The sequence below is a fragment of the Mobula birostris genome, unplaced genomic scaffold, assembly GCF_030028105.1.
Source record: "Mobula birostris isolate sMobBir1 unplaced genomic scaffold, sMobBir1.hap1 scaffold_296, whole genome shotgun sequence".
Taxonomy (NCBI): Eukaryota; Metazoa; Chordata; class Chondrichthyes; order Myliobatiformes; family Myliobatidae; genus Mobula; species Mobula birostris.
Genome location: NW_027276019.1, coordinates 331,926 through 355,089, shown reverse-complemented (window position 1 = coordinate 355,089; position 23,164 = coordinate 331,926). Strand labels below are relative to the sequence as shown.

General features: G+C 40.4%; 1 protein-coding gene across 1 annotated transcript in view; it reads right to left on the bottom strand.

Annotated features, from left to right (window-relative positions):
• Nucleotides 1-23,164, bottom strand: part of kif15 (kinesin family member 15) — a 186,375-nt gene that overhangs the window by 93,708 nt on the left and 69,503 nt on the right. The window contains exons 13-18 of the mRNA XM_072250391.1: nt 20,153-20,362; nt 16,859-17,030; nt 16,545-16,686; nt 12,989-13,130; nt 11,888-12,067; nt 10,459-10,566 (exon numbers count right to left, since the gene is read on the bottom strand). Of these exons, the coding sequence (XP_072106492.1) occupies nt 10,459-10,566; nt 11,888-12,067; nt 12,989-13,130; nt 16,545-16,686; nt 16,859-17,030; nt 20,153-20,362 (954 nt within the window). The remainder of the gene's footprint in view (nt 1-10,458; nt 10,567-11,887; nt 12,068-12,988; nt 13,131-16,544; nt 16,687-16,858; nt 17,031-20,152; nt 20,363-23,164) is intronic.

Genomic DNA, 23,164 nt, shown 5'->3' with positions numbered 1-23,164 from the left:
TAATTGACTTATCACTATATTCATGTGAGGAAAATATGCGCTGTGTTTAATATTAAATTCGTTAGATAAACCCTTTTAGAAACGAAATTGAGTGTATTAGCCACTTATAAGTGACATAGCTGAGTTATCACCTATATTCTTTGTAAAGTGAGGGTAGAAGCAAAAAGTACTAAGGAGAAAAGTAAAAGTGGCAGGCCGACAAATCCAGGGCAAGCATTAAAAAGGGCCACTTTTCAACATAATTGTATAAGGGCTAAGAGAGTTGTAAAAGAGCGCCTGAAGGCTTTGTGTGTCAATGCTAGGAGCATTCGTAATAAGGTGGATGAATTGAAAGTGCAGATTGTTATTAATGATTATGATATAGTTGGGATCACAGAGACATGGCTCCAGGGTGACCAGGGATGGGAGCTTAACGTTCAGGGATATTCAATATTCAGGAGGGATAGACATGAAGGAAGGGGAGGTGGGGTGCCGTTGCTGGTTAAAGAGGAGATTAACGCAATAGAAAGGAAGGACATAAGCCGGGAAGATGTGGAATCGATATGGGTAGAGCTGCGTAACACTAAGGGGCAGAAGACGCTGGTGGGAGTTGTGTACAGGCCACCTAACAGTAGTAGTGAGGTCGGAGATGGTATTAAACAGGAAATTAGAAATGTGTGCAATAAAGGAACAGCAGTTATAATGGGTGACTTCAATCTACATGTAGATTGGGTGAACCAAATTGGTAAAGGTGCTGAGGAAGAGGATTTCTTGGAATGTATGCGGGATGGTTTTTTTTTGTAATAGTTTTTATTGAATTTTCAAAAGGAATACATGAAAAAATAGAATCTACCCTCCCCCCCCATATAAAGTCCTACCTAAAAAGAAAGAAAGAAAAAAGAAAGGAAGGAAGAAAAGAACCGCCTGGGTATTGGAAGGTTTCCACATGCTCCATGGGATTCAAAATAAATTTGGTATAATTATTCGTTACTTTCCCCAAGTGACCAAAGTCTTTATCGGAGCACTTAAATATGCCATCCTATCTTTTGTAAATAAGGGCGCCAAATATTCAAAAATGTTACATATTTGTCTCTTAAATTATAAGTAATTTTTTCAAGTGGAATAGAACTAGCCATTTCATTATTCCAACGATCCATACTTAAATACGAATCAGATTTCCAAGTAACTGCTATAGTCTTCTTAGCTACTGTCAATGCAATTTTTATTAATTCTTTCTGATAATTATTCAATTTAAGTTTCGGTTTTATCCCTTCAATATCACCTAATAGAAATAATACAGGGTTATGTGGAAGTTGAGTTCCAGTAATTTGTTCCAATAAGATTCTTAAATTTATCCAAAAGGGTTGAATTTTAAAACAAGACCAAGTAGAATGTAAAAAAGTACCAATTTCTTGATTACACCGAAAACATTTATCAGATAGATTTGAATTTAATCTATTTATTTTTTGCGGTGTAATATATAATTGGTGTAAAAAATTATATTGTACTAATCTAAGTCGAACATTTATTGTATTTGTCATACTGTCAAGACAAAGTCTTGACCAATTTGTTTCATCAATATTAATATTCAGATGTTTCCCATTTTTGCTTTGACTTATGGGTTCCTTGTTTAATTGTCTGTTCTTGAATCAAATTATACATACAAGAAATAAATTTTTTAATTTTCCCTTTTTGTATTAAAATTTCAATTTCATTAGGTTTTGGCAAAAACATTGTTTGACCCAGCTTACCTTTTAAGTAAGCCCTTAATTGAAAATAACAAAAGAAAGTATTATTAGATATTTTATATTTATCCTTTAATTGTTCAAATGACATCAATATACCTCGTTCAAAACAATCTCCTATAAATTTAATCCCTTTTTGGTACCAATTATATAAAAGTTGATTGTCCATTGTAAAAGGAATAAGTCTGTTTTGGAACAAAGGCCTCCTTGCTAATAGAGATTTCTGTGTTTCATTATCAACATTTATCTTATTCCATAGATCAATCAAATGCGTTAATATAGGAGATTCTTTCTTTTCCCGGATCAATTTAGATTCCCATTTATATATAAAATCTTCAGGTCTATTTTCTCCTATCTTGTCTAGTTCTATTTTAATCCATGCTGGTTTTCGATCATCGAAGAAAGATGCAATAAATCTAAGTTGTTTTGCTTTATAATAGTTTTTAAAGTTTGGAAGTTGTAACCCTCCCAACCCAAATTTACATGTCAATTTTTCCAATGATATTCTTGACATTTTACCTTTCCAAAGAAATTTTCTCACACATTTATTTAACTCTTGAAAAAATTTCTGTGGCAATTGTATTGGTAATGTTTGAAACAAATACTGTAATTTAGGAAATATATTCATTTTTATAACATTGACTCTACCTACTAATGTTATTGGTAATATCATCCATTTGTCAAGATCTTCTTGAATTTTTTTCAATAGTGGTAAATAATTAAATTTATGTAAATTCTTTACATCATTATCAAGTCTTATACCTAAGTACTTTATACCATTTACCAGCCATCTAAATTGGGTTACTAATCGACATTGACTATAGTCTCCTTTAGTAAGAGGTAAAATTTCACTTTTATCCCAATTTATTTTGTAACCTGATACCTTCCCATATTCATCCAATCCAGAAGATAATTTATGTAACGAATGTTGTGGGTTTGTTAAATAGATCAAAACATCATCGGCAAAAAGATTAATTTTATATTCCTCCTGATTAACTCTAAAACCCATAATATCTGGATCAATTCTAATTAGTTCTGCTAATGGCTCTATCGCCAATACAAACAAAGCAGGTGATAGTGGACAACCTTGTCTAGTTGACCTTTTTAACTGGAATGGTGTTGAAATTTGAGAGTTTGTCACTACTTTAGCTTTAGGGTTAGAATTTAAAGTTTTAATCCAATTTATAAAAGATGTTCCTAACCCATATTTTTCTAGTACTTTAAATAAAAAATCCCATTCTAATCTATCAAATGCTTTTTCTGCATCCAAAGCTACTACTATACTCCTCTCATCCCTTTTTTGTGCCAAATGAATTATACTGAGTAGCCGGGTTACATTATCTGCCAATTGTCTATTTTTAATAAATCCTATTTGATCCATATGTATTAATTTTGGTAAATATTTAGATAATCTATTCGATAAAATTTTTGCTATTATTTTATAATCCGTATGCAATAAAGAAATAGGCCTGTATGATGGTGGTTTCATAGGATCTCTGTCTTTTTTTGGTAATACTATTACAATTGCTGTTGAAAAAGATTCTGGAAGTTTATGTATTTTTTCTGCTTGACGTATTAGTTCCATAAGAAGAGGAAATAATAAATCTTTAAATTTTTTATAAAATTCAGGTGGAAAACCATCTTCTCCAGGAGATTTATTACTTTGGAGTGATCCTAAAGCTTCTTCAACTTCTTTTAATGTAAAAGGCATATCTAATCCTCGGGATGGTTTTTTGAACCAACATGTCGAGGAACCAACTAGAGAGCAGGCTATTCTGGACTGGGTTTTGAGCAATGAGGAAGGGTTAATTAGCGATCTTGTCCTGAGAGGCCCCTTGGGTAAGAGTGACCATAATATGGTAGAATTCTTCATTAAGATGGAGAGTGACATAGTTAATTCAGAAACAAAGGTTCTGAACTTAAAGAGGGGTAACTTTGAAGGTATGAGACGTGAATTAGCTAAGATAGACTGGCAAATGACACTTAAAGGATTGACGGTGGATATGCAATGGCAAGCATTTAAAGGTTGCATGGATGAACTTCAACAATTGTTCATCCCAGTTTGGCAAAAGAATAAATCAAGGAAGGTAGTGCACCCGTGGCTGACAAGAGAAATTAGGGATAGTATCAATTCCAAAGAAGAAGCATACAAATTAGCCAGAGAAAGTGGCTCACCTGAGGACTGGGAGAAATTCAGAGTTCAGCAGAGGAGGACAAAGGGCTTAATTAGGAAGGGGAAAAAAGATTATGAGAGAAAACTGGCAGGGAACATAAAAACGGACTGTAAAAGCTTTTATAGATATGTAAAAAGGAAAAGACTGGTAAAGACAAATGTAGGTCCCCTGCAGACAGAAACAGGTGAATTGATTATGGGGAGCAAGGACATGGCAGACCAATTGAATAATTACTTTGGTTCTGTCTTCACTAAGGAGGACATAAATAATCTTCCAGAAATAGTAGGGGACAGAGGGTCCAGTGAGATGGAGGAACTGAGCGAAATACATGTTAGTAGGGAAGTGGTGTTAGGTAAATTGAAGGGATTGAAGGCAGATAAATCCCCAGGGCCTGATGGTCTGCATCCTAGAGTGCTTAAGGAAGTAGCCCAAGAAATAGTGGATGCATTAGTGATAATTTTTCAAAACTCGTTAGATTCTGGACGAGTTCCTGAGGATTGGAGGGTGGCTAATGTAACTCCACTTTTTAAAAAAGGAGGGAGAGAGAAACCGGGGAATTATAGACCGGTTAGCCTAACGTCAGTGGTGGGGAAACTGCTGGAGTCAGTTATCAAGGATGTGATAACAGCACATTTGGAAAGCGGTGAAATGATCGGACAAAGTCAGCATGGATTTGTGAAAGGAAAATCATGTCTGACGAATCTCATAGAATTTTTTGAGGATGTAACTAGTAGAGTGGATAGGGGAGAACCAGTGGATGTGGTATATTTGGATTTTCAAAAGGCTTTTGACAAGGTCCCACACAGGAGATTAGTGTGCAAACTTAAAGCACATGGTATTGGGGGTAAGGTATTGGTGTGGGTGGAGAATTGGTTAGCAGACAGGAAGCAAAGAGTGGGAATAAACGGGACCTTTTCAGAATGGCAGGCGGTGACTAGTGGGGTACCGCAAGGCTCAGTGCTGGGACCCCAGTTGTTTAAAATATATATTAATGACTTGGATGAGGGAATTAAATGCAGCATCTCCAAGTTTGCGGATGACACAAAGCTGGGTGGCAGTGTTAGCTGTGAGGAGGATGCTAAGAGGATGCAGGGTGACTTGGATAGGTTGGGTGAGTGGGCAAATTCATGGCAGATGCAATTTAATGTGGATAAATGTGAAGTTATCCACTTTGGTGGCAAAAATAGGAAAACAGATTATTATCTGAATGGCGGCCGATTAGGAAAAGGGGAGGTGCAACGAGACCTGGGTGTCATCATACACCAGTCATTGAAAGTGGGCATGCAGGTACAGCAGGTGGTGAAAAAGGCGAATGGTATGCTGGCATTTATAGCAAGAGGATTTGAGTACAGGAGCAGGGAGGTACTACTGCAGTTGTACAAGGTCTTGGTGAGACCACACCTGGAGTATTGTGTGCAGTTTTGGTCCCCTAATCTGAGGACAGACATCCTTGCCATAGAAGGAGTACAAAGAAGGTTCACCAGATTGATTCCTGGGATGGCAGGACTTTCATATGAAGAAAGACTGGATGAACTGGGCTTGTACTCGTTGGAATTTAGAAGATTGAGGGGGGATCTGATTGAAACGTATGAAACCCTAAAGGGATTGGACAGGCTAGATGCAGGAAGATTGTTCCCGATGTTGGGGAAGTCCAGAACGAGGGGCCACAGTTTGAGGATAGAGGGGAAGCCTTTTAGGACCGAGATTAGGAAAAATTTCTTCACACAGAGAGTGGTGAATCTGTGGAATTCTCTGCCACAGGAAACAGTTGAGGCCAGTTCATTGGCTATATTTAAGAGGGAGTTAGATATGGCCCTTGTGGCTACGGGGATCAGGGGGTATGGAGGGAAGGCTGGGGCGGGGTTCTGAGTTGGATGATCAGCCATGATCATAATAAATGGCAGTGCAGGCTCGAAGGGCCGAATGGCCTACTCCTGCACCTATTTTCTATGTTTCTATTCCGGCCGTGATTAACGCCCCCCCCACCCCGAACAGAATTGCCAGAAACGATTTGTAGAAAAAAATCGGCATGTACACGCATATTCTCACAGGTGCCCGCGCAAGGCTTCATGGTCATGGTAGTCTTTCCCGGGGTAAACACAACGTATGTGACTGCTACTCTTGCCTGTTGGCAACCCTACCCCCCCCCGCCCCCACCTCCGGGTCGGCCGGTCCGGAAGAATATTGTCAATAATAAACCAGTCTGCGGTGCAAAAAAGGTTGGGGACCCCTGCTATATGCTTACCACCCTGTCTACTGAAATTTCTCCTCACCTCTGTTCTAAAGGGAACACCCTTTTGTCTTAAAGCTGTACTTTCTGATTACTTACTCCCCCACTATAGATAACATCTTCTACACTTCCAATCCACCTATGATAGACCTTTCAATATTTGATATGTTTCAACGAGATTCTCCCTCATTCTTCAAAACTCCAACAAGTACACAACCTAGAGCCATGAAGCACACTCATATGTTACACCTTTTCCCTAAATACTGGCACAACACTAGTGCTTCATATGTAAAACTGCACATCTTGAAAATCCATTAAGATTCAAGATGCTCCAGTGCATTTTATAGCATCAACTTGAGACCTACAGCTTTGGTCAACATTAGACCATAGACAATAAGACACAGGAGTAGAATTAGGCTATTTGGCTCATTGAGTTTGCTCTTTCATTCAATCACGGCTGATCCTTTTTTCCCTTCCTCAACCCCATTGCCTGGCCTTCTCAGAATCAGAATCAGCATGTGACGTGAAATTGGTTAACTTAGCAGCAGCAGCAGTTCAATGCAATACATAATCTGGCAGAGAGAGAAAATAATAATAAATAAAATCAAACATAATAAATAAACAAGTAAATCAATTACATATACTGAATAATTTTTAAAAACGTGCAAAAACAGAAATACTGTATATTAAAAAAAAAGTGAGGTAGTGTCCATAGCTTCAATGTCCATTTAGGGGAAGAAGCTGTTCTTGAATCAATGTCCATTTAGGGGAAGAAGAGGGGAAGAAGCTGTTCCTGAATCGTAACCTTTGTCCAATCAAGAACCTATCAAGCTCTGCCTAAAATACACCCAACAACCTGGCCTCGTCAGTTGCCTGTATTAACAAATTCCACAAATTCACCACCCTCTGGTTGAAGAAATTTCTCCGCATCTGTTTCAGATAGACACCCCTCTATCCTGAAGCTGTGCCCTCTTGTCCTAGACTCCCCCACAATGGGAAACATCCTTTCCACAACTACTCTGTCTAGGCCTTTCAGCATTTGAAAGGTTTCAATGAGATTTGCCCCCCCCCCACCATCCTTCTAAATTCCAGCGAGTACAGGCTCAGAGCTATTAAACGTTCCTCGTATGATAACCGTTTCATTCCCAGAATCATTCTTGTGAACCTCCTCTGAACTCTTTCCAATGCCAGCATATCTTTTACATTAAGAGCCTAGAACTGTTCACAATACTCAAGTTGGAAACTGACTGGACATTTTCAGCTGATTTGGCAGGGGAAGACATACAGACACAGAAGGCAGGAGTGGGGCAGTTAAAAGCAAGATTACAGAGATAACAGTGTGGGAAGTCAGGGCATGGCTGATGTTCCTTTATTACAGGACAAGTAAGGCAATGGAGAAAGATAATACACAATTTCAAATAATAGGTCACACTAGCACAACAGGATCACAGTCAAGGAAGATGCCTTTGCAGTTTTAGTAACATTACTGCAAGCGTAGACATTCAATTGAAAAGGTTCAGAACATGGAGTCATGAGCTTGTTGGTACACAAGCACAAAGTCCCCAGCAGAATGCAGGAGCTCTTGTTTGGGAAAAAAACAAGCAGTTTGAGGACAAGGACACAGAAAGTAGCTGGTTGACTGTCATCCACCCCTGTCCCCATTACTGTATTTAACAGATTGAAAGCTGATATTTAACCTCTGTGCCATTTTTCTCCACTAAGCCCATCTCTTGAATCCCTAAGCATATAGAAATACAATTTACTTTCATGCATATACTCATTGACTGAACCTCACAGTCTTCTTAGGTAGAGAATTCCAAAGATTCACCACCATCCAGTGCAGAAATTTCTATTCCCTGCACCAAATGACTGACCATGGTTCTAGACACCCAATCATCCCTGTATCTACCCTATCTAGTCCCATCTGACTGTGAATGTTTCAGAGATATCACTTGTTATTCTTCTAAACTCCAGGATATATAGGCCCCAACTGCTTAATATCTCCTTTTATAACACAGGCCTCATCCCAGAATCACTGTTGAAACTGAGGCATTCCTATTGTTTACACAGACAGGCAGATCAGACCTGTGTGCAATATTCCAGATAAGATCTCACAATAGCCCTACACACATTATCATCTCTTGCATTCAAAGCAACACACATAAAATGCTGGAGGAACTCAGCAGGTCAGGCAGCATCAACGTAAATGAATAAACAGTCGATATTTCGGGCTGAAACCCTTCTTCATGACTAAGGAAAGGGGTTGATGACAGAATAAAAAGTTGGGGAGACGGGAAGAAGACTAGCTGGAAGATGAAGCCAGGTGAACCACTCAAGTCCCATTTCCTCCCTAATTGCTTATTAGACTTTGGTATTGACTTTTATATATATTCAAGCCTGCCTGTACACAACCTTTCATTCTCTCACCATTTGAGAATCTTCCCTTCGTGGAGGACTTCACATTTTTTCCCACATTATACTCCATCCACCCCTTCACACAATTTGTGTAATCTCTCCTTCATTCTCCTTGCAATCCACACTGCAATATATATACTTGAATACATATTTGATACCTTCTTCCAGGTCATTGATGGAAACAGCTCAGGCTCCAGCACTTGTTTCTGCAATACCCAACTAGTCACAGTACAAACAGAGAATGATCCATTTATTCCTAACCTTTTCTGTCCATTTATCAATCCTCCATCCACACTAGTTCATTGCTGATTAGGTGCACCACAAATTTCTTTCAATAATTTAAGCATTTTAGCAAAGCCCTTCAAGCTCAAACAAGCATCAATTGGTTTTCCTCTTGTTTTCTACTGGTTTACAACATGAAAATTTGTCCAATATGATTTTCCCCTTCATAAAAAATGTTGACACTAACCAATCATGCTATTTCCCCACAATCTACGCCCTACCCTCAAAGTGCCCTGTTTTGGAGAGAAACATTTGCTTCCTTCAGTTGGCTCCTTTAGTTTCAGTCATTCTCGGTTCAAAATATCAACTTTATTCCTTTCCATAGATGCTACCTGACCTGCTGAGCTCCTCCACTAATTTTTCACCAATGCTTTAAATTAGAGAATGGGGGGGGAGCATCATACTAGAAGAGTATTAGGCTGGATATGCTTTACTAGAAACAATGAAATACAGGAGAAGGAGAGGGAATAATTAGGCACAAGAATTATGGAAAATGCTAAAACAAGTACCCAGTAGTTGTCCTCCAGCCCGAGCTTAGCTTCATCATGGCAGTAGAGGAGGCTATGTATGGACATATCTGAATGGGAGTGGGAAGCAGAGTTGAAGTGGGTGGCTACTGGGAGATCCTGTCTGTCCTCCAACCTGAGTTTAGCCTCAGACAGGATCTCCCAGTAGCCACCCACTTCAACTCTGCTTCCCACTCCCTTTTAGATATGTGCATACATGGCCTCCTCTACTGCCATGATGAGGCTAAACTCAGGTTGGAGGAGCAACACCTCATATACCGTCTGGGTAGTCTCCAACCCCTTGGCATGAACATTGAATTTTCCAACTTCTGGTAATTCCCTCCCTCTCCCTTATGTCACTCTGCCCCCTCCCCCAGCTGCCTACCACCTCCCTCACGGTCCCGCCTCCTTCTACTACCCATTGTGTTTTCCCCTATTCCTTCTTCATTTTTCCTGCCTATCCCCTCCCTGCTTCCCCTCCCCCACCCCTTTATCTTTCCCCTTACTGGTTTTTCACCTGGAACCTACAAGCCTTCTCCTTCCCACCCTCTCCCCACCTTCCTTATAGGGCCTCTGCCCCTTCCCCCTACAGTCCTGACGAAGGGTTCCGGCCTGAAACGTCGACTCATCGTTTCCATGGATGCTGCCCGACCTGCTGAGTTCCTCCAGCGTGTTGTGAGTGTTGCTTTGACCCCAGCATCTGCAGATTATTTTGTGTTTACCCAGTAGTTGGCTGCCTAAATGTGTAATAACTTGTAAGTGCATCTTCTGAGATATGATGCTTGAAGAAATGAATTTAGAAAGGGGTAAGACTTAGTGAAGAATAGAAGAACTAGAGATTGCTGCATCAGTGATCAAGACCCTGGCAACTGAGGCAAAGACAAGGAGGTAGCAATGAATAGAGGGAGGAGAGCTTAAATATGGAGAGGATGATGAGAGGTTAGTGAACTCAAATTTCTCTGCTTCATAATCAAAAAAAAAATCACATTCGGCATGCCTCCACATAAGTGCTAGTATCCAGTTATAGGGACTAAAATTAAGCTTGTTTTAAGAATAGAAAAAAAACAATTAAAGAACACAGGAATAAGAACTTTATATTTTAAGCATGTTTTCAGAAAATTGTCTACCTCGTTCAACTTAGTGGAATGGTTTTCCAGTTTGTCAATATTTTGCTGAAGCTTCACCTTTTTTCTCTCTTCTTCATCCAGCTTGGTCTGGAGGTCAGTCAACTGCCCCTAAAGGCCAAAAAACAGCTTTAACTTCTTGCTTTATATGTACTTTTGAACATAATTCTCAATGAAATTCAGAGAAAGTGTTTTATCTGGGTGCATCATGGCTTAGGATGGCAACATTTTTTCTCAAGTCTGCAAGAAACTGCAGAGTTGTGGACCCAGTTCAATACATCATGAAAATCAGTGTCCCCTCAATGCACTTACTACATTTCTCATTACCTTAATCGAGCAGCCAGCATAATCAAAAAACCCTTCCAAACAAAGACCTTCTGTCTTCTCTCCCTTTTCATCAGGCCAAAAATACATAAACCACTAGGCTCAATTCAGGCTTCTATCTCACTGTTATAGAACTATTGAATGCCCCCAAGTATGAGGAAATGAACTCTTAACCTCATAATATACCTCATTATCTTGCACATATTGCAGTGCAGACAGACATTCTCTTCTGTATTTTGTTATTGTTTTCCCTTGTAGTACCTCAATGTAATGAAATAATGAGATGCTTCGTATGGGTAAAGGATAAAGATAAACATTAGCTTTATTTATCACACGCACATCAAAACATACTGTGAAATGCAGCATTTGCATCAAATTAAGTCAGCAAATACTGTGCAGGGCAGCCCACAACTCACCAGACTTAACCTTTTTGGAATCTGGGAGAAAACTGCAGCACCTGGAAGAGATCCAAGTAGTTATAGGGAGAACGGGAATCGGCGTAGCGACGGGAATCAAACGCTACAGGTAGCGGCAGGAATCAAACACTGGTTTTATAACTGAAAACCATTGCACTAATTGCTACACAAAACAAATTGTTCCATTGTACATCAGTACAGGTGACAATAAAACAATTTAATTTACCAAAATTATATTACAACAAAATAGGAACAACTGCCCAAGAAAGCTTCAGTAATGTCAGAGCGTTGTACATATCAAGACTCTCCACTTGGTTCTGTTCCTTCACTCTGTAATTTTGTCATTTATTAAATAATTATGCACTTCCCCTTTCGTGAGGATTATGTATTTTATTTCCACTCATCCTAGTGAAATATTCTTAGTCATATTCTTCTAATGAATTTTTTTCTTCCCAATCCAGTTCTCAGTGAAATAGTTTTAATGAAAAAAACTTGCCTCATAAATCTCCTTTAAACTTTCCCCTTCTAACTTTGCATCTATCCCGTTTGGTATATGACATTGCCACCCTGGCTAAAAGGCTATCAAATGTATACCTCTCATAACTTCATAAATCTATCAGGTTGCCCCTTAGCCTTGATGTTCCAGCTTTCAAAATGGAACAGAACAGTAAAATACTTAACTAAACATTAACCTGAACTGTTTGAAGTTCTTCAGCAATAGCTTCATAAGCTTGTTCATTCATATCAAGTGGCAGAGACTCATTAATAACAGCGCTATCTTTCTCTGCACAAACTTCAGGTGCTCCATCAGGACTCCGTTGTAAGATTATTTCAGGTGTTAGGTTGCCCACAGACTTAAGTGGTGTCAAGTTCTATTGCAGCACAGAATAAATATTAGAGACAAAATGTTATAAATCTCATACCAGTGATGGTTGGTACAAGTGCAAGGAGATAAATCAAAGCTTGCCACAACAACCCTTAAAAACACACTAGTCAGATCATAAACAAACATAACTGCAACAGCAATCCACTAGAGTTCCTTAAGAAATGATGAAAACGTCAGTCTTAAAAGTTAATCAACATTTGTTAGCTTGCCGGGTGGGGTGCACGTCATGTCCAGGAAGGGGTAGCGCCTCTGAAGGAGCTTGTTGCCTCCATTCTGGGGCAGCTACTCACCTTTGGTTCCCACTGGACACTCAGCTCTCACCTGTAGCTCTCAGTAACTGCTGGCGTCAACAGCAGCCACTGCCTGGTACACCGCTTCGACAGGTGAGCTACACCAGGTGCAATCCAACAGCCAAGAAGGCGAAGGCAGTTGTGCAACGCACTCTGTGGAGAGTGAAAGGCATGACAAGGCACAGAAGTCATGGTTATCCACCGCAACCAAGGAAGACCCCAGTATGTCACAACCACTCACATCAATGGACGTAGACTTCCAAGGTCAGGAGAGTGGAATTGCCACAGAGCAACAGCTTTTCCACTTTAAATAGTCTCTTGCACAGGTCTTCTGTCATTGGATACATCAGACAACCACATCCTGCAGGGTAATCTCACTGTATTACTTTATTTCAGATATCCAACACATTAACTGTAACAGGAAATGGCTCTTTTTTCTTCTATGCTTCAATAATAGTGCTAAATTTCACAACCTTGCAAGATTTAGTAATACAAATGCAAATTATGTAATCAATCATTCACATTCAAATCAGTTATACTTCAAAAAACAAAATCTGAGAATTCTGCATTACTGATGCAAAGAAGATTTTAAACAGATTATGAATTTCAGTTTGTACCTTGATTGTCTCAGCATGCATTTTATTCAGCTGGAAGACCTCCTGACGTTTGTGAGATTTAGTTGCCTCCAAAATATTTTCTAAATGCTGATTGGCTTTTTCAAGGGTGTGGACTTCAGATTCCAATTCCATTTGCTTCTTCCTGAATAACAAACCTCCATTTATAAAAAAATGTTCACAACAAAAAACAGAATTTCAGAAAAATCTCCTCTTGGACTTGGTTTCTGATGGAAAGAATGTCACTGATGAAAGCTCAAGATGCTTAGCCTACAGCACTTCCCGAAACACTTCCTACAGTGATGTCAGAGATGGGAATGAATGACCCTCAGCTAACACAATCCTCATGCTTTGTGCAAGTAATGATGCCAATCTGTGGTGTTACTTGTATGATTGCTGCAGGATGTCAAAGGAAACACCCCCTCCTCTGGAGTTCAGCTCGTTGGTCCAATATTTGGACCATGACTGATAAGACCTGGATCCAAATGGTCTTTGCCGAACCTAAAGCAAGCAGTGAGCAGGTTAGTAACACTAAACGAAACCATCACTCGCTGATGATTCAGCGAAGATAGATTGGATGGTAATTAGCTGGATTGGATGTGCCCTTTTTGGAAAGAGTAATTGTTTCACAGTGTCAGGTAAATGACAGCACTGTAATTATGCAGCAATAGCTTGATTTGAGACACAGCTAGTTCTGGAGCACAAGTCCTTCACATTATTGTCTTGTCCTATAGTCTTAGCCATATTCAGAACACAAACACCTCATTCACGACTATCCACAGCATTACTGCCCTACAAGGTTGTGTCCTCAGCCCCTTGCGATATTCCATAACACTCACAAATGTATGGTCAGATTCCATTGCAGCCTCAAGTCTGCAGATGACGCAAACAGGGTAAGCTGGATCTCAAACAACAGGAAGGAGACAGCCAGAGCTGAATTGATATCAGGTACATAAAATCACGAGGATTCAACAAGTTGGATGGCCAGTTTTTCTACTGGGGCTGAGGAGTCAAAAACAACAAGACATAGATATACAGTGAGAGGGGCAAGATTGGAATATCTTGCCTCTTGGCTTACTGATGGCGACTGTACCAACTCAGAGTAGTACACGGCATCAGTGACTAGCTACATCAGTAAGTACACCGATGACGTCACTGTGGCCAAGACTATCACTACACGTGCTAACCGGAAGCCATGGATGACCGCGGAGGTGAGTGCGCTGCTGAGAACCCATGACTCCGCCTTCAGAGCAGGTGACAAGGCAGCCCTAACAACAGCAAGGGCCAAACTGTCCCGGGCCATCAGAGAGGCAGATTGTGCACATGCCCAGCGAATCCACAGCTACTTCCAGGATAGCAGCGACACGCAGCGCATATGGAAGGGCATTCAGGACATCACCAACTACAAGACAACACCACCTGCCTGTGCTGGTGATGCCTCCCTCCCAGATGCGTTAAACAACTTCTACGCTCGTTTAGAGGCAGCAAATGACGTGGTGGCGAGGAAGACTACCCCTCCTCTAAATGACCAGGTGCTGTGTCTTACCGTGGCCAATGTGAGGAGAACCCTATGCAGGGTCAACCCACGGAAGGCTGCTGGACCACACAATATTCCTGGCAGAGTGCTTACAGGATGTGCAGACCAGCTAACTGAGATTCTCATTGACATCTTCAACATCTCCCTCAGCAGCGCCGTCGTTCCTACGTGCTTCAAGGCCACCACCATCGTCCCCGTGCCGAAGGAGTCTTCAGTGTCCTGCCTCAACGACTACCGTTGCACTCACATCCATCATCATGAAGTGTTTCAAGAGGCTCATCACGAGGCACATCAAGACCCTGCTGCCCCCCTCACTGGAGCCCCTGCAGTTCACGTACCGTCCCAACCGTTCACCAGACAACGCCATTGCCATCACCCTCCACCTGGCCCTAACCCACCTGGACAAAAAGACACGTATGTTTGAATGCTGTTCATAGACTTCAGTTCAGCATTCCTCAGAAACTGATTGGAAAGCTGAGCCTACTGGGCCTGAACATCTCCCTCTGCAACTGGATCCTAGACTTCCTGACTGGGAGACCTCAGTCAGTCCGGATTGGAAGCAGCATCTCCAACACCATCACACTGAGCACGGGGGCCCCCCCAGGGCTGTCTGCTTAGTCCACTGTTGTTCACTCTGCTGACCCACGACTGTGCAGCAACACACATCATCAAGTTTGCCGATGACACGACCGTGGTGGGTCTCATCAGCAAGAATGATGAGTCAGCGTACAGAGAGTAGGTGCAGCGGCTAATGGACTGGTGCACAGCCAACAACCTGTCTCTGGATGTGAACAAAAGAGATGGTTGTTGACTTCAGGAGGACATGGAGCAACCACTCTCCACTGAACATCGACGAATCCTCCGTAGAGATCGTTAAGAGCACCAGATTTCTTGGTGTTCACCTGACGGAGAATCTCACCTGGTCCCTCAACACCAGCTCCATAGCAAAGAAAGCCCAGCAGCGTCTCTACTTTCTGCGAAGGCTGAGAAAAGTGCATCTCCCACACCCCCATCCTCACCACATTCTACAGAGGTTGTATTGAGAGCATCCTGAGCAGCTGCTTCACTGCCTGGTTCGGAAATTGCACCATCTTGGATTGCAAGACCCTGCAGCGGATAGTGAGGTCAGCTGAGATCATTGGGGTCTCTCTTCCCACCATTACAGACGTTTACACCACACACTGCACCTGTAAAGCCGACAGCATTATGAAGGACCCCATGCACCCCCCATACAAACTCTTCTCCCTCCTGCCATCTGGCAAAAGGCACCGAAGCATTTGTGCTCTCATGACCAGACTACATAACAGTTTCTTCCCCCAAGCCATCAGACTCCTCAATACTTAGAGCCCGGCTTGAAACCAACCTACTATGCCCTCTACTGTGCCTATTGTAATGCTTGCACTGTTTTGTGCACTTTATCCAATCCTGGGTAAGTCTGCAGTCTAGTGTAGTTTTCGTGTTGTTTTATGTAGTTCAATGTAGTTTTTGCATTGCTTCATGTAGCACCATGGTCCTGAAAAACGTCTCCTTTTTACTGTATACTGTACCAGCAGTTATGGTTGAAATGACAAAAAAAACTTACTTGAGTTGACTTGAACTTTAGGAAGGTGGTGGGTAAATGGAATCAGCTGCTGTAGAGGCAGGTGCAATTACAACATTTCAGAAATTCGGACAGGTACATGGATAAAAAGAAATGGTTGGGGGGGGTGGGGAGGAGCCAACACAGGCAAACTCGGCAAATAGTTCAGATAGATATTTTGATCAGTTTAGACAAGTGCAATTAGAAATGCAATTTTCTGTGCTGTGTAACTATGAGCCTACAACTCTGGAAAATTGTTGTCCCATTAATTTACTTCCAATGATCTCTTCAAATGTGTCAAAAAAGGAGTAAGAGATTACTTCCACTGAAATTGATTGATTCATGTCTATATAAACACAAAGTAAACAAAATAGAGAGCATGAAAACATTGTTTTGTCTGATTTACATTTACTGATCTGATAAGAGACTTCCAAATTACTTACTTGGCCAGTTCCTGGAACTCCTCATATTCCTGCTTTACTGAAGATAAGTCATTCTGCGCTTGAAGAAGTCGAGCTTTAAGCCTTTGTTGTGAGACTGCAGATATGTTCTCAACTTTTACAGGAGATGGATAAAACGCTTGACCTGAAAAATTTCAGAGGACTTTATAACAATTCAAAACAAAAATAATGTTGGATACAACAGCAAAATATTACTGAGAAAAATATCCATTTAAAATATACAGTTAACGAATTCAGTTGTTTCTCAAACTATAAATATAATACATTTCAAAAAATATAAAATAAATTTTTTTTACCTCCAGCATTTTTCTCTGAGGCTTCCAAAAATGCCCTTTCCAGTTTAGCGGTCATTTGTAGTGACGCTTCCTTGGCACGTTTCACATTTTCCAAGGAGTTCAGATATTTGTTTTCTTCTCGTAGAGCACGATTCTCCATTGCATAACTGGCTATTCGAGGGTCTTGCTCAGTCTGATAACAAAGTATGCTACTTTATACAAGGATTGATACACAAATCAAGTTACCCTTTAGTAATGAAACTAAAAACTAGAGATACTGGAAAACCCCAGCAGGCCATGCAGCATCTATGTAAAGTGAAACAAGAGCTTCAGGTCAAATATCTGAAAAGATTATAAAACAGGTTAGTATTACAGAGAACAAGGAAAAACATAGACAAATGGAATATCTACGATTTGTTGAAGCTTAGGTCTCCCATGTGATAAGCTGTATATAGGTCCTCTGAACAAAGAGGCTAAATGGAGCAGATAGAAACCAATAGCACAAAATGTGAAGTGCTGCAGATACCAGGTTCAATGAACAAACCTCAGTAAGGTTGCATAAATAGAGAAAAACTGGCAGGCATGACATTGTAGGCATCACTGAATTATGGTGAAAAGATCACAGTCGGGAGCTTAACACCCAGGGATACACATTGTATTGGAAGGACAAGGAGGTAGGCAGAGGACTGAGGTTGCTTTATTGTTAGAAAAATAAAGAGCAAATCCTTAGAAAGAGGTTCAGAAGATGTAGAATCCTTCTGGGTATAGTTAAGAAACTGTAAGGGTAAAAAGCCCTGATGGAATTACATAAAGCCCTGCAAACAGTAGCAAAGATGTGGGGTACAAATTAAAATAAGAAATAGAAAAGGCATGTAAAATTGGCAATGGTACGATGGTCAGGTAGATTAAGAAAATTAGGTTGGTGCTGGATCCCAAGAGAGGGAATTTGCAGGATGCCTGCATGATTATTAATTTTTTTTTAAAAAAAGAGTAGCTTGTCTATGAGCACACTATGGGAAAAGCAAATCTGGAGTGGGTGATATGTAATAAACCTGATTTAATTAGGGAGCTTAAGGTGAGGGAAACCTTAAGAGGTAGTGATCATAAAATGATAGACCTCACCCTGCAGTTTGAGAGGAAGAAGCTGAAGGCAAATATATTAGTATTACAGTGGAGTAGAGGGAATTACAAAAGCATGAGAGAAGTGCTGGCCACAGTAGATTGGAAAGGGATATCAGCAGGGAGACTGTCAGAACAACATGTTGGAGTTTCTGAGAGCACTTTGGAAGGTGTAGGATGGATTCATCACAAAGATGAAGTATTCTATAGAAAGAGTGACACAACCATGGATGAAGAGGAAGTAAAAGACAACATAAAAAATCTTAGCGTCCCTCTAGCCCCCAGCAAGGTCTCAGAATATTGGAGAAAAGCTAATTTATTCCTTTGTTCAAAATGTGAAGCAATGAAATAATGTCAGTGAGTCCCACGTGAATGGCAGACTTATTAACTTGATTGAGTTTTGTGTTGGTAAAAGTGGAGCTGTGGATGTTGTCTATATAGATTTTAGTAAGACATTTGACAAGATCCCTCATATTATACTGAACATCAAGATACATGGAATTCGCAGTGACTTGGCTAATTGGATTCAGAAACTACTTGGCCATAAAATACAAAGGATAATGCTCATTGGGCTTTATTTTGACTGGAGACCATGGCTCTTAGTATTCTACAGGGATCTGGGGGATTCGCAGTGGGACATCTGTTGTTTGTGATATACATACAATAATGGACTTGTTGAAAATGTGGGTGGGTGGGTCGGCAAATTTGCTGACAACATTGGGGATAGTGCAGAAGGTTGGCAAAGGATTCAGTGAGATACAGACTAGTGCTGATTTGGGTGGAAAATGGTAGATGAAGTTTAGTCCAGTCAAATGTGAGGTGTTGTACTTGGTAGATTAAGTGTTAAGGAAAAATTCAGGGGCATAAGAGAGGAGCTTGCCAAAGTTGATTGGAAGGAGACACTGGTAGGAATGATGGCAGGGCAGTAATGAAGGAGTTTCTGGGAACAATCTAGAAGGCACAAGATAAATTCATCCCAAAGAAGTATTCTAAAAGGGGATGAAGCAACTGTGGATAACAAGGGAAATCAAAGACAGAATAAAAGCAAAATGGAAGGCACATAACATTGCAAAAATTAGTGGGAAGGAAAGAACATTCGGATCGCTGGATGATGAAAAGTTTAGAGATGAAAGGACAGGTGTTGTACCACTTGGAATTGCTTGGAAAAATACCATAATATGGGAAGTAGTACATTGGAACAGAAGAGCAGATTAAGGAGTCGTAAAGGATACATTCCTTTCAAAATGTTGGAAGGGAAGGAAAGAAAAGATGCATCTGGTAATGGGACTTTGTAGGAGCTGTTGGAAATAGATGATCAGTTGAGACCTGTGAGTAGAAGGCAAAGACCATAAAAAAAACTATCCAGGAGAGGGATGAATGCCAAGATGCAGGAATTAGATGAGATGTGGTCAACAGCTCTGTCCACTGCATTAGAAGGAATATCACTGATCACAAGAAAAGTTATTTCAGAGGCAACTCTGAGCAAACTTATTAATGCAAATATAACAATTACGGAGAAACAGCGCCGATAGAATGGAGTTTTTAAAAAGGCAGGGTGGGAGGAAGTGCGGTTGTGATATCTATGGGTTTGTAATGCACGTTTATGTCTCTCTGATCTTTAGATGGAAATGAAGAAAGCAGAGATGGACCATGTTAGAATCAGAATCATATTTTATTAGCACTGTCTTAAATTGTGAAATTTGTTGTTTAAGCAACAGCAGTACAGTGCAAAGACATAAAAGTTACTAAGTAATACAAAAAAAGAATATGAAGGTAGAGTTCATGGACCGTTCAGAAATGTAACTGCAGAGGGAAAGAAGCTGTCAAGGTGAAAACTGAGAGCAACTAAAATTCTGTCTGAGAGTAGAACCCATGCAGCTCATATACCAGGTTAAGAAGGTGGGATGATAGGCCCTCTAAATAGAACTAAACAAGGCATAGCTCCCACATCCCACATGATGGACATCACTTTGGACCACAAGAACTTCCACAACTACATTTTTTTGATATTCTATTTGTAAAAGTATAGTTAACCTCAAATGCATAGATCCGAACTGGTTAGTCAACTAATTATAAATTCAGTTCATAAAGACCGGCAGTTCAATTATATTACTCTGTTATAATGCAACTTGCTCAAGACAAGTGTGTGCCTTAAAAAAAAATCTATGAATGCAACTTTCCTACTGGTTGTATTACCTGCTCTTTTAAAATTTCGACTTCTTTCTTCAGTTCAATGATCACTGCATCTTTTTCATCTGGAAACAGATTACTGTGAGAACTATTCAAAATCTTTTCCAGATATGCTATGTTTGCCTCCCTGAACTTCACGATCATCTTGGTTGACTGAATTATCTTTTCTTTTTTACTGCACACATCCTTGAGTTCCCCAATTTTTTCCATAAGGGTCTGGAAAACAAAATGGAAAAAGAAATACAGTCGGCCCTCCTTATCTGCGAGGGATTGGTTCAGGGACCTCTCGCGGATACCAAAAAACCCGGATGCTCAAGTGCCTTTTCCAACCTGTCTCAATCCGGTGGACCTTAGGACCTAGCGGAACTCTGAACCTTATTTAACCTATCTCAGTGCGGTGGGCATTAGGACCTGGCGGCGGAGCTCTGAATCCGCAGTGTTTCTGTTCACGAAAATAATCATGATCACGATTTAAATTAAAGTGGAAATAATAAAGTGATCAGAAAGAGGTGAAATGCCATCGGTCATTGGAAAAGCGTTAGGCTACAGTCGATCAACGATCGGAACAATTTCACAGGATAAAATGAGAAAGGCCCTGCTCAATTAAAGCTACAATTATTACTAACCAACGCAGTGGTTTAATTATTGGGTTTTGGGGTTTTGGGTTTTTGATCCTCCACATCAACCCGGCATGGATGGACAGCGCACTCAGGCGCACTCTGTCACTGGATCGAACTTGAGAACTTCCATTCCCGAGCCCAGCGCTGAAACATACATTTCTTAAGTATTTTATATGCATAGAAAGGTAAAACATATACTATATACTAGGACAAATGTTTGACTAACTGATGCTAAATGATACCGGATGTACCTGTTCCGACTTACTGAGTAAGAAAACTTCCAGTTTTTTTTCGATCCCAATCCACGATAACCTATGCACATCCTTCCGTATACTTTAAATCATCTCTAGATTACTTACAATACCTAGTACAATGTAAATGCTATGTAAAATAGTTGTTATACTGCATTGTTTAGGGAATAATGACAAGAAAAAAAAGTCTGTACATGCTGGAACAGCAAGTGCTGGAAAAGCACTTTTGGGTTTTCTCGATTTGTGGTTGGTTGAATGCGTGCATGCGGAACTCGCGGATAAGGAGGGCCAACTGTATTAACTGATAAGCTCATTGAATATAGGTACTAAAAATGTCACCAATTTTCTGCCTTCTTCACAAAGGAAATGATGACCTCACTGGTGTTGATGAGCTCCAATCAAAGATGTTTTCCCAAAATGAAAGTTAACACAGGGACGGAGCACTATGTTAAAACAGTAGCCAAATTTCATAAGGCCATGCCTAATCCTGTCATCAACAAATATACACAGTGATCTTATAAGGTTCACTGCACAGTGACAGAGCAGTAATTTAAATGATCCTATACTACCTGCTGATTTTACTCACTATAACTTAAGGGAACTGGTGTCACCCACTGTTGATCAAGATAAACTTAAGATTAAGAAGACAAGGCAGTTGGTGAGTTTGATTTGGAGTCAGATCTGTGCAGCACGGAGACAAGCCCACTGGGCGTTCTTTATCCATACTGATCCTGTCATCAATCTGCATTAATCATTAATCTCATTTAACTTCATTAGGCCCACTTTACTCCACTTACCTACCTGTACATGTGTGTGTGTGTGTGTGTGTGTGTGTGTGTGTGTGTGTGTGTGTGTATATATATATATATATATATATATATATGTACACACACACACACACACATATATATATATACATAAATAGATATATACACACACACACACATATATATACACACACACACATACATATATATATATATACACACACACACACACACCTTTTATACATTATGGTTGTATCTGCCTCCATCATCTCCTGACAGCTCATTCCAGAAAACCACTGAAAACATTCTCTCATCTCATATTTCATATGTGCCCCAAACTCTACTCCCCTTGGAAAATAGATCCCGATCATCTATGCTTCTCAATTTTATAAACCTCTACAAGTCCACCTCTTAGCCTCCTACATTTCAATGGGAATAAGCCTCTCCTTACAGCTAGTGTCTTCTATTCTTGGCAATATGGACAAGAATCTATTCTGCACTCGTGCTATCACTTCCTTCCAGTGTGGCAATCAGAACTGTATATAATAATCCAGTGCAGTCTAACCAGTGTTTTGTATATCTGCAATACAATGTCCCAACTCTTACTCAATGCTCTGGCCTATGAAGGCAAGCATACCAAATGCCTTTTTCACTACCTTACCCATCTGTTACCACTTTCAACCTCACACTCTCTGCATTAAACTCCGTCTGCCACCCCTCTGCCCAACTTTTAGGTGATGTACCATTCAAGCCTTTAAACAAATTTCTTTGCTCTCTATGACTCCATCAGTTGTTCTGTTACCACTACATTTTCAACATAGTAATTTATACGTACATATTATAATAGTCCCAGCATTGACTGCTGCAGTAGGCCACTGGTTAATTTCTTATTAGGGAAGTATCCATCACGCAGCCAATCTTGGATCCTGTTTGCCAAGATCCTTGCATTCCATATACCTTAATCTTCGGGAACAGTCTAAGATGTAGATCCTTGTCAAAAAGGCTCAAAGTCAATATATACAACACCTACAACCCTGCTTTCTTCCACCTCCTTAGATCCATACCCAAATTTAAAAAAAACAGATTATAGAAACAATTTCCTTTGCTTAAAAGGAAGCTAACTCCACTGATTCAAATCCCTGCCTTTCCAAGTGGACACAAATCCTGTTCCTTAGAACCTTCCCGAACAATCTCCCTACCACTGATTCAAGGCTTACTGACCTGCAGTTCCCAGACTTACCCTTTTTGAACAAGGTGACAACATTGGCCATCCTCCTGTCCTCCGGCACCCCACCCACTTACGCTGCCAAAGAAGTGTAAATCTCCAGAAACCCAGTCACCTCCCCTGTTTCACTTCGTATCCTGGGAAAGATCCCAGCC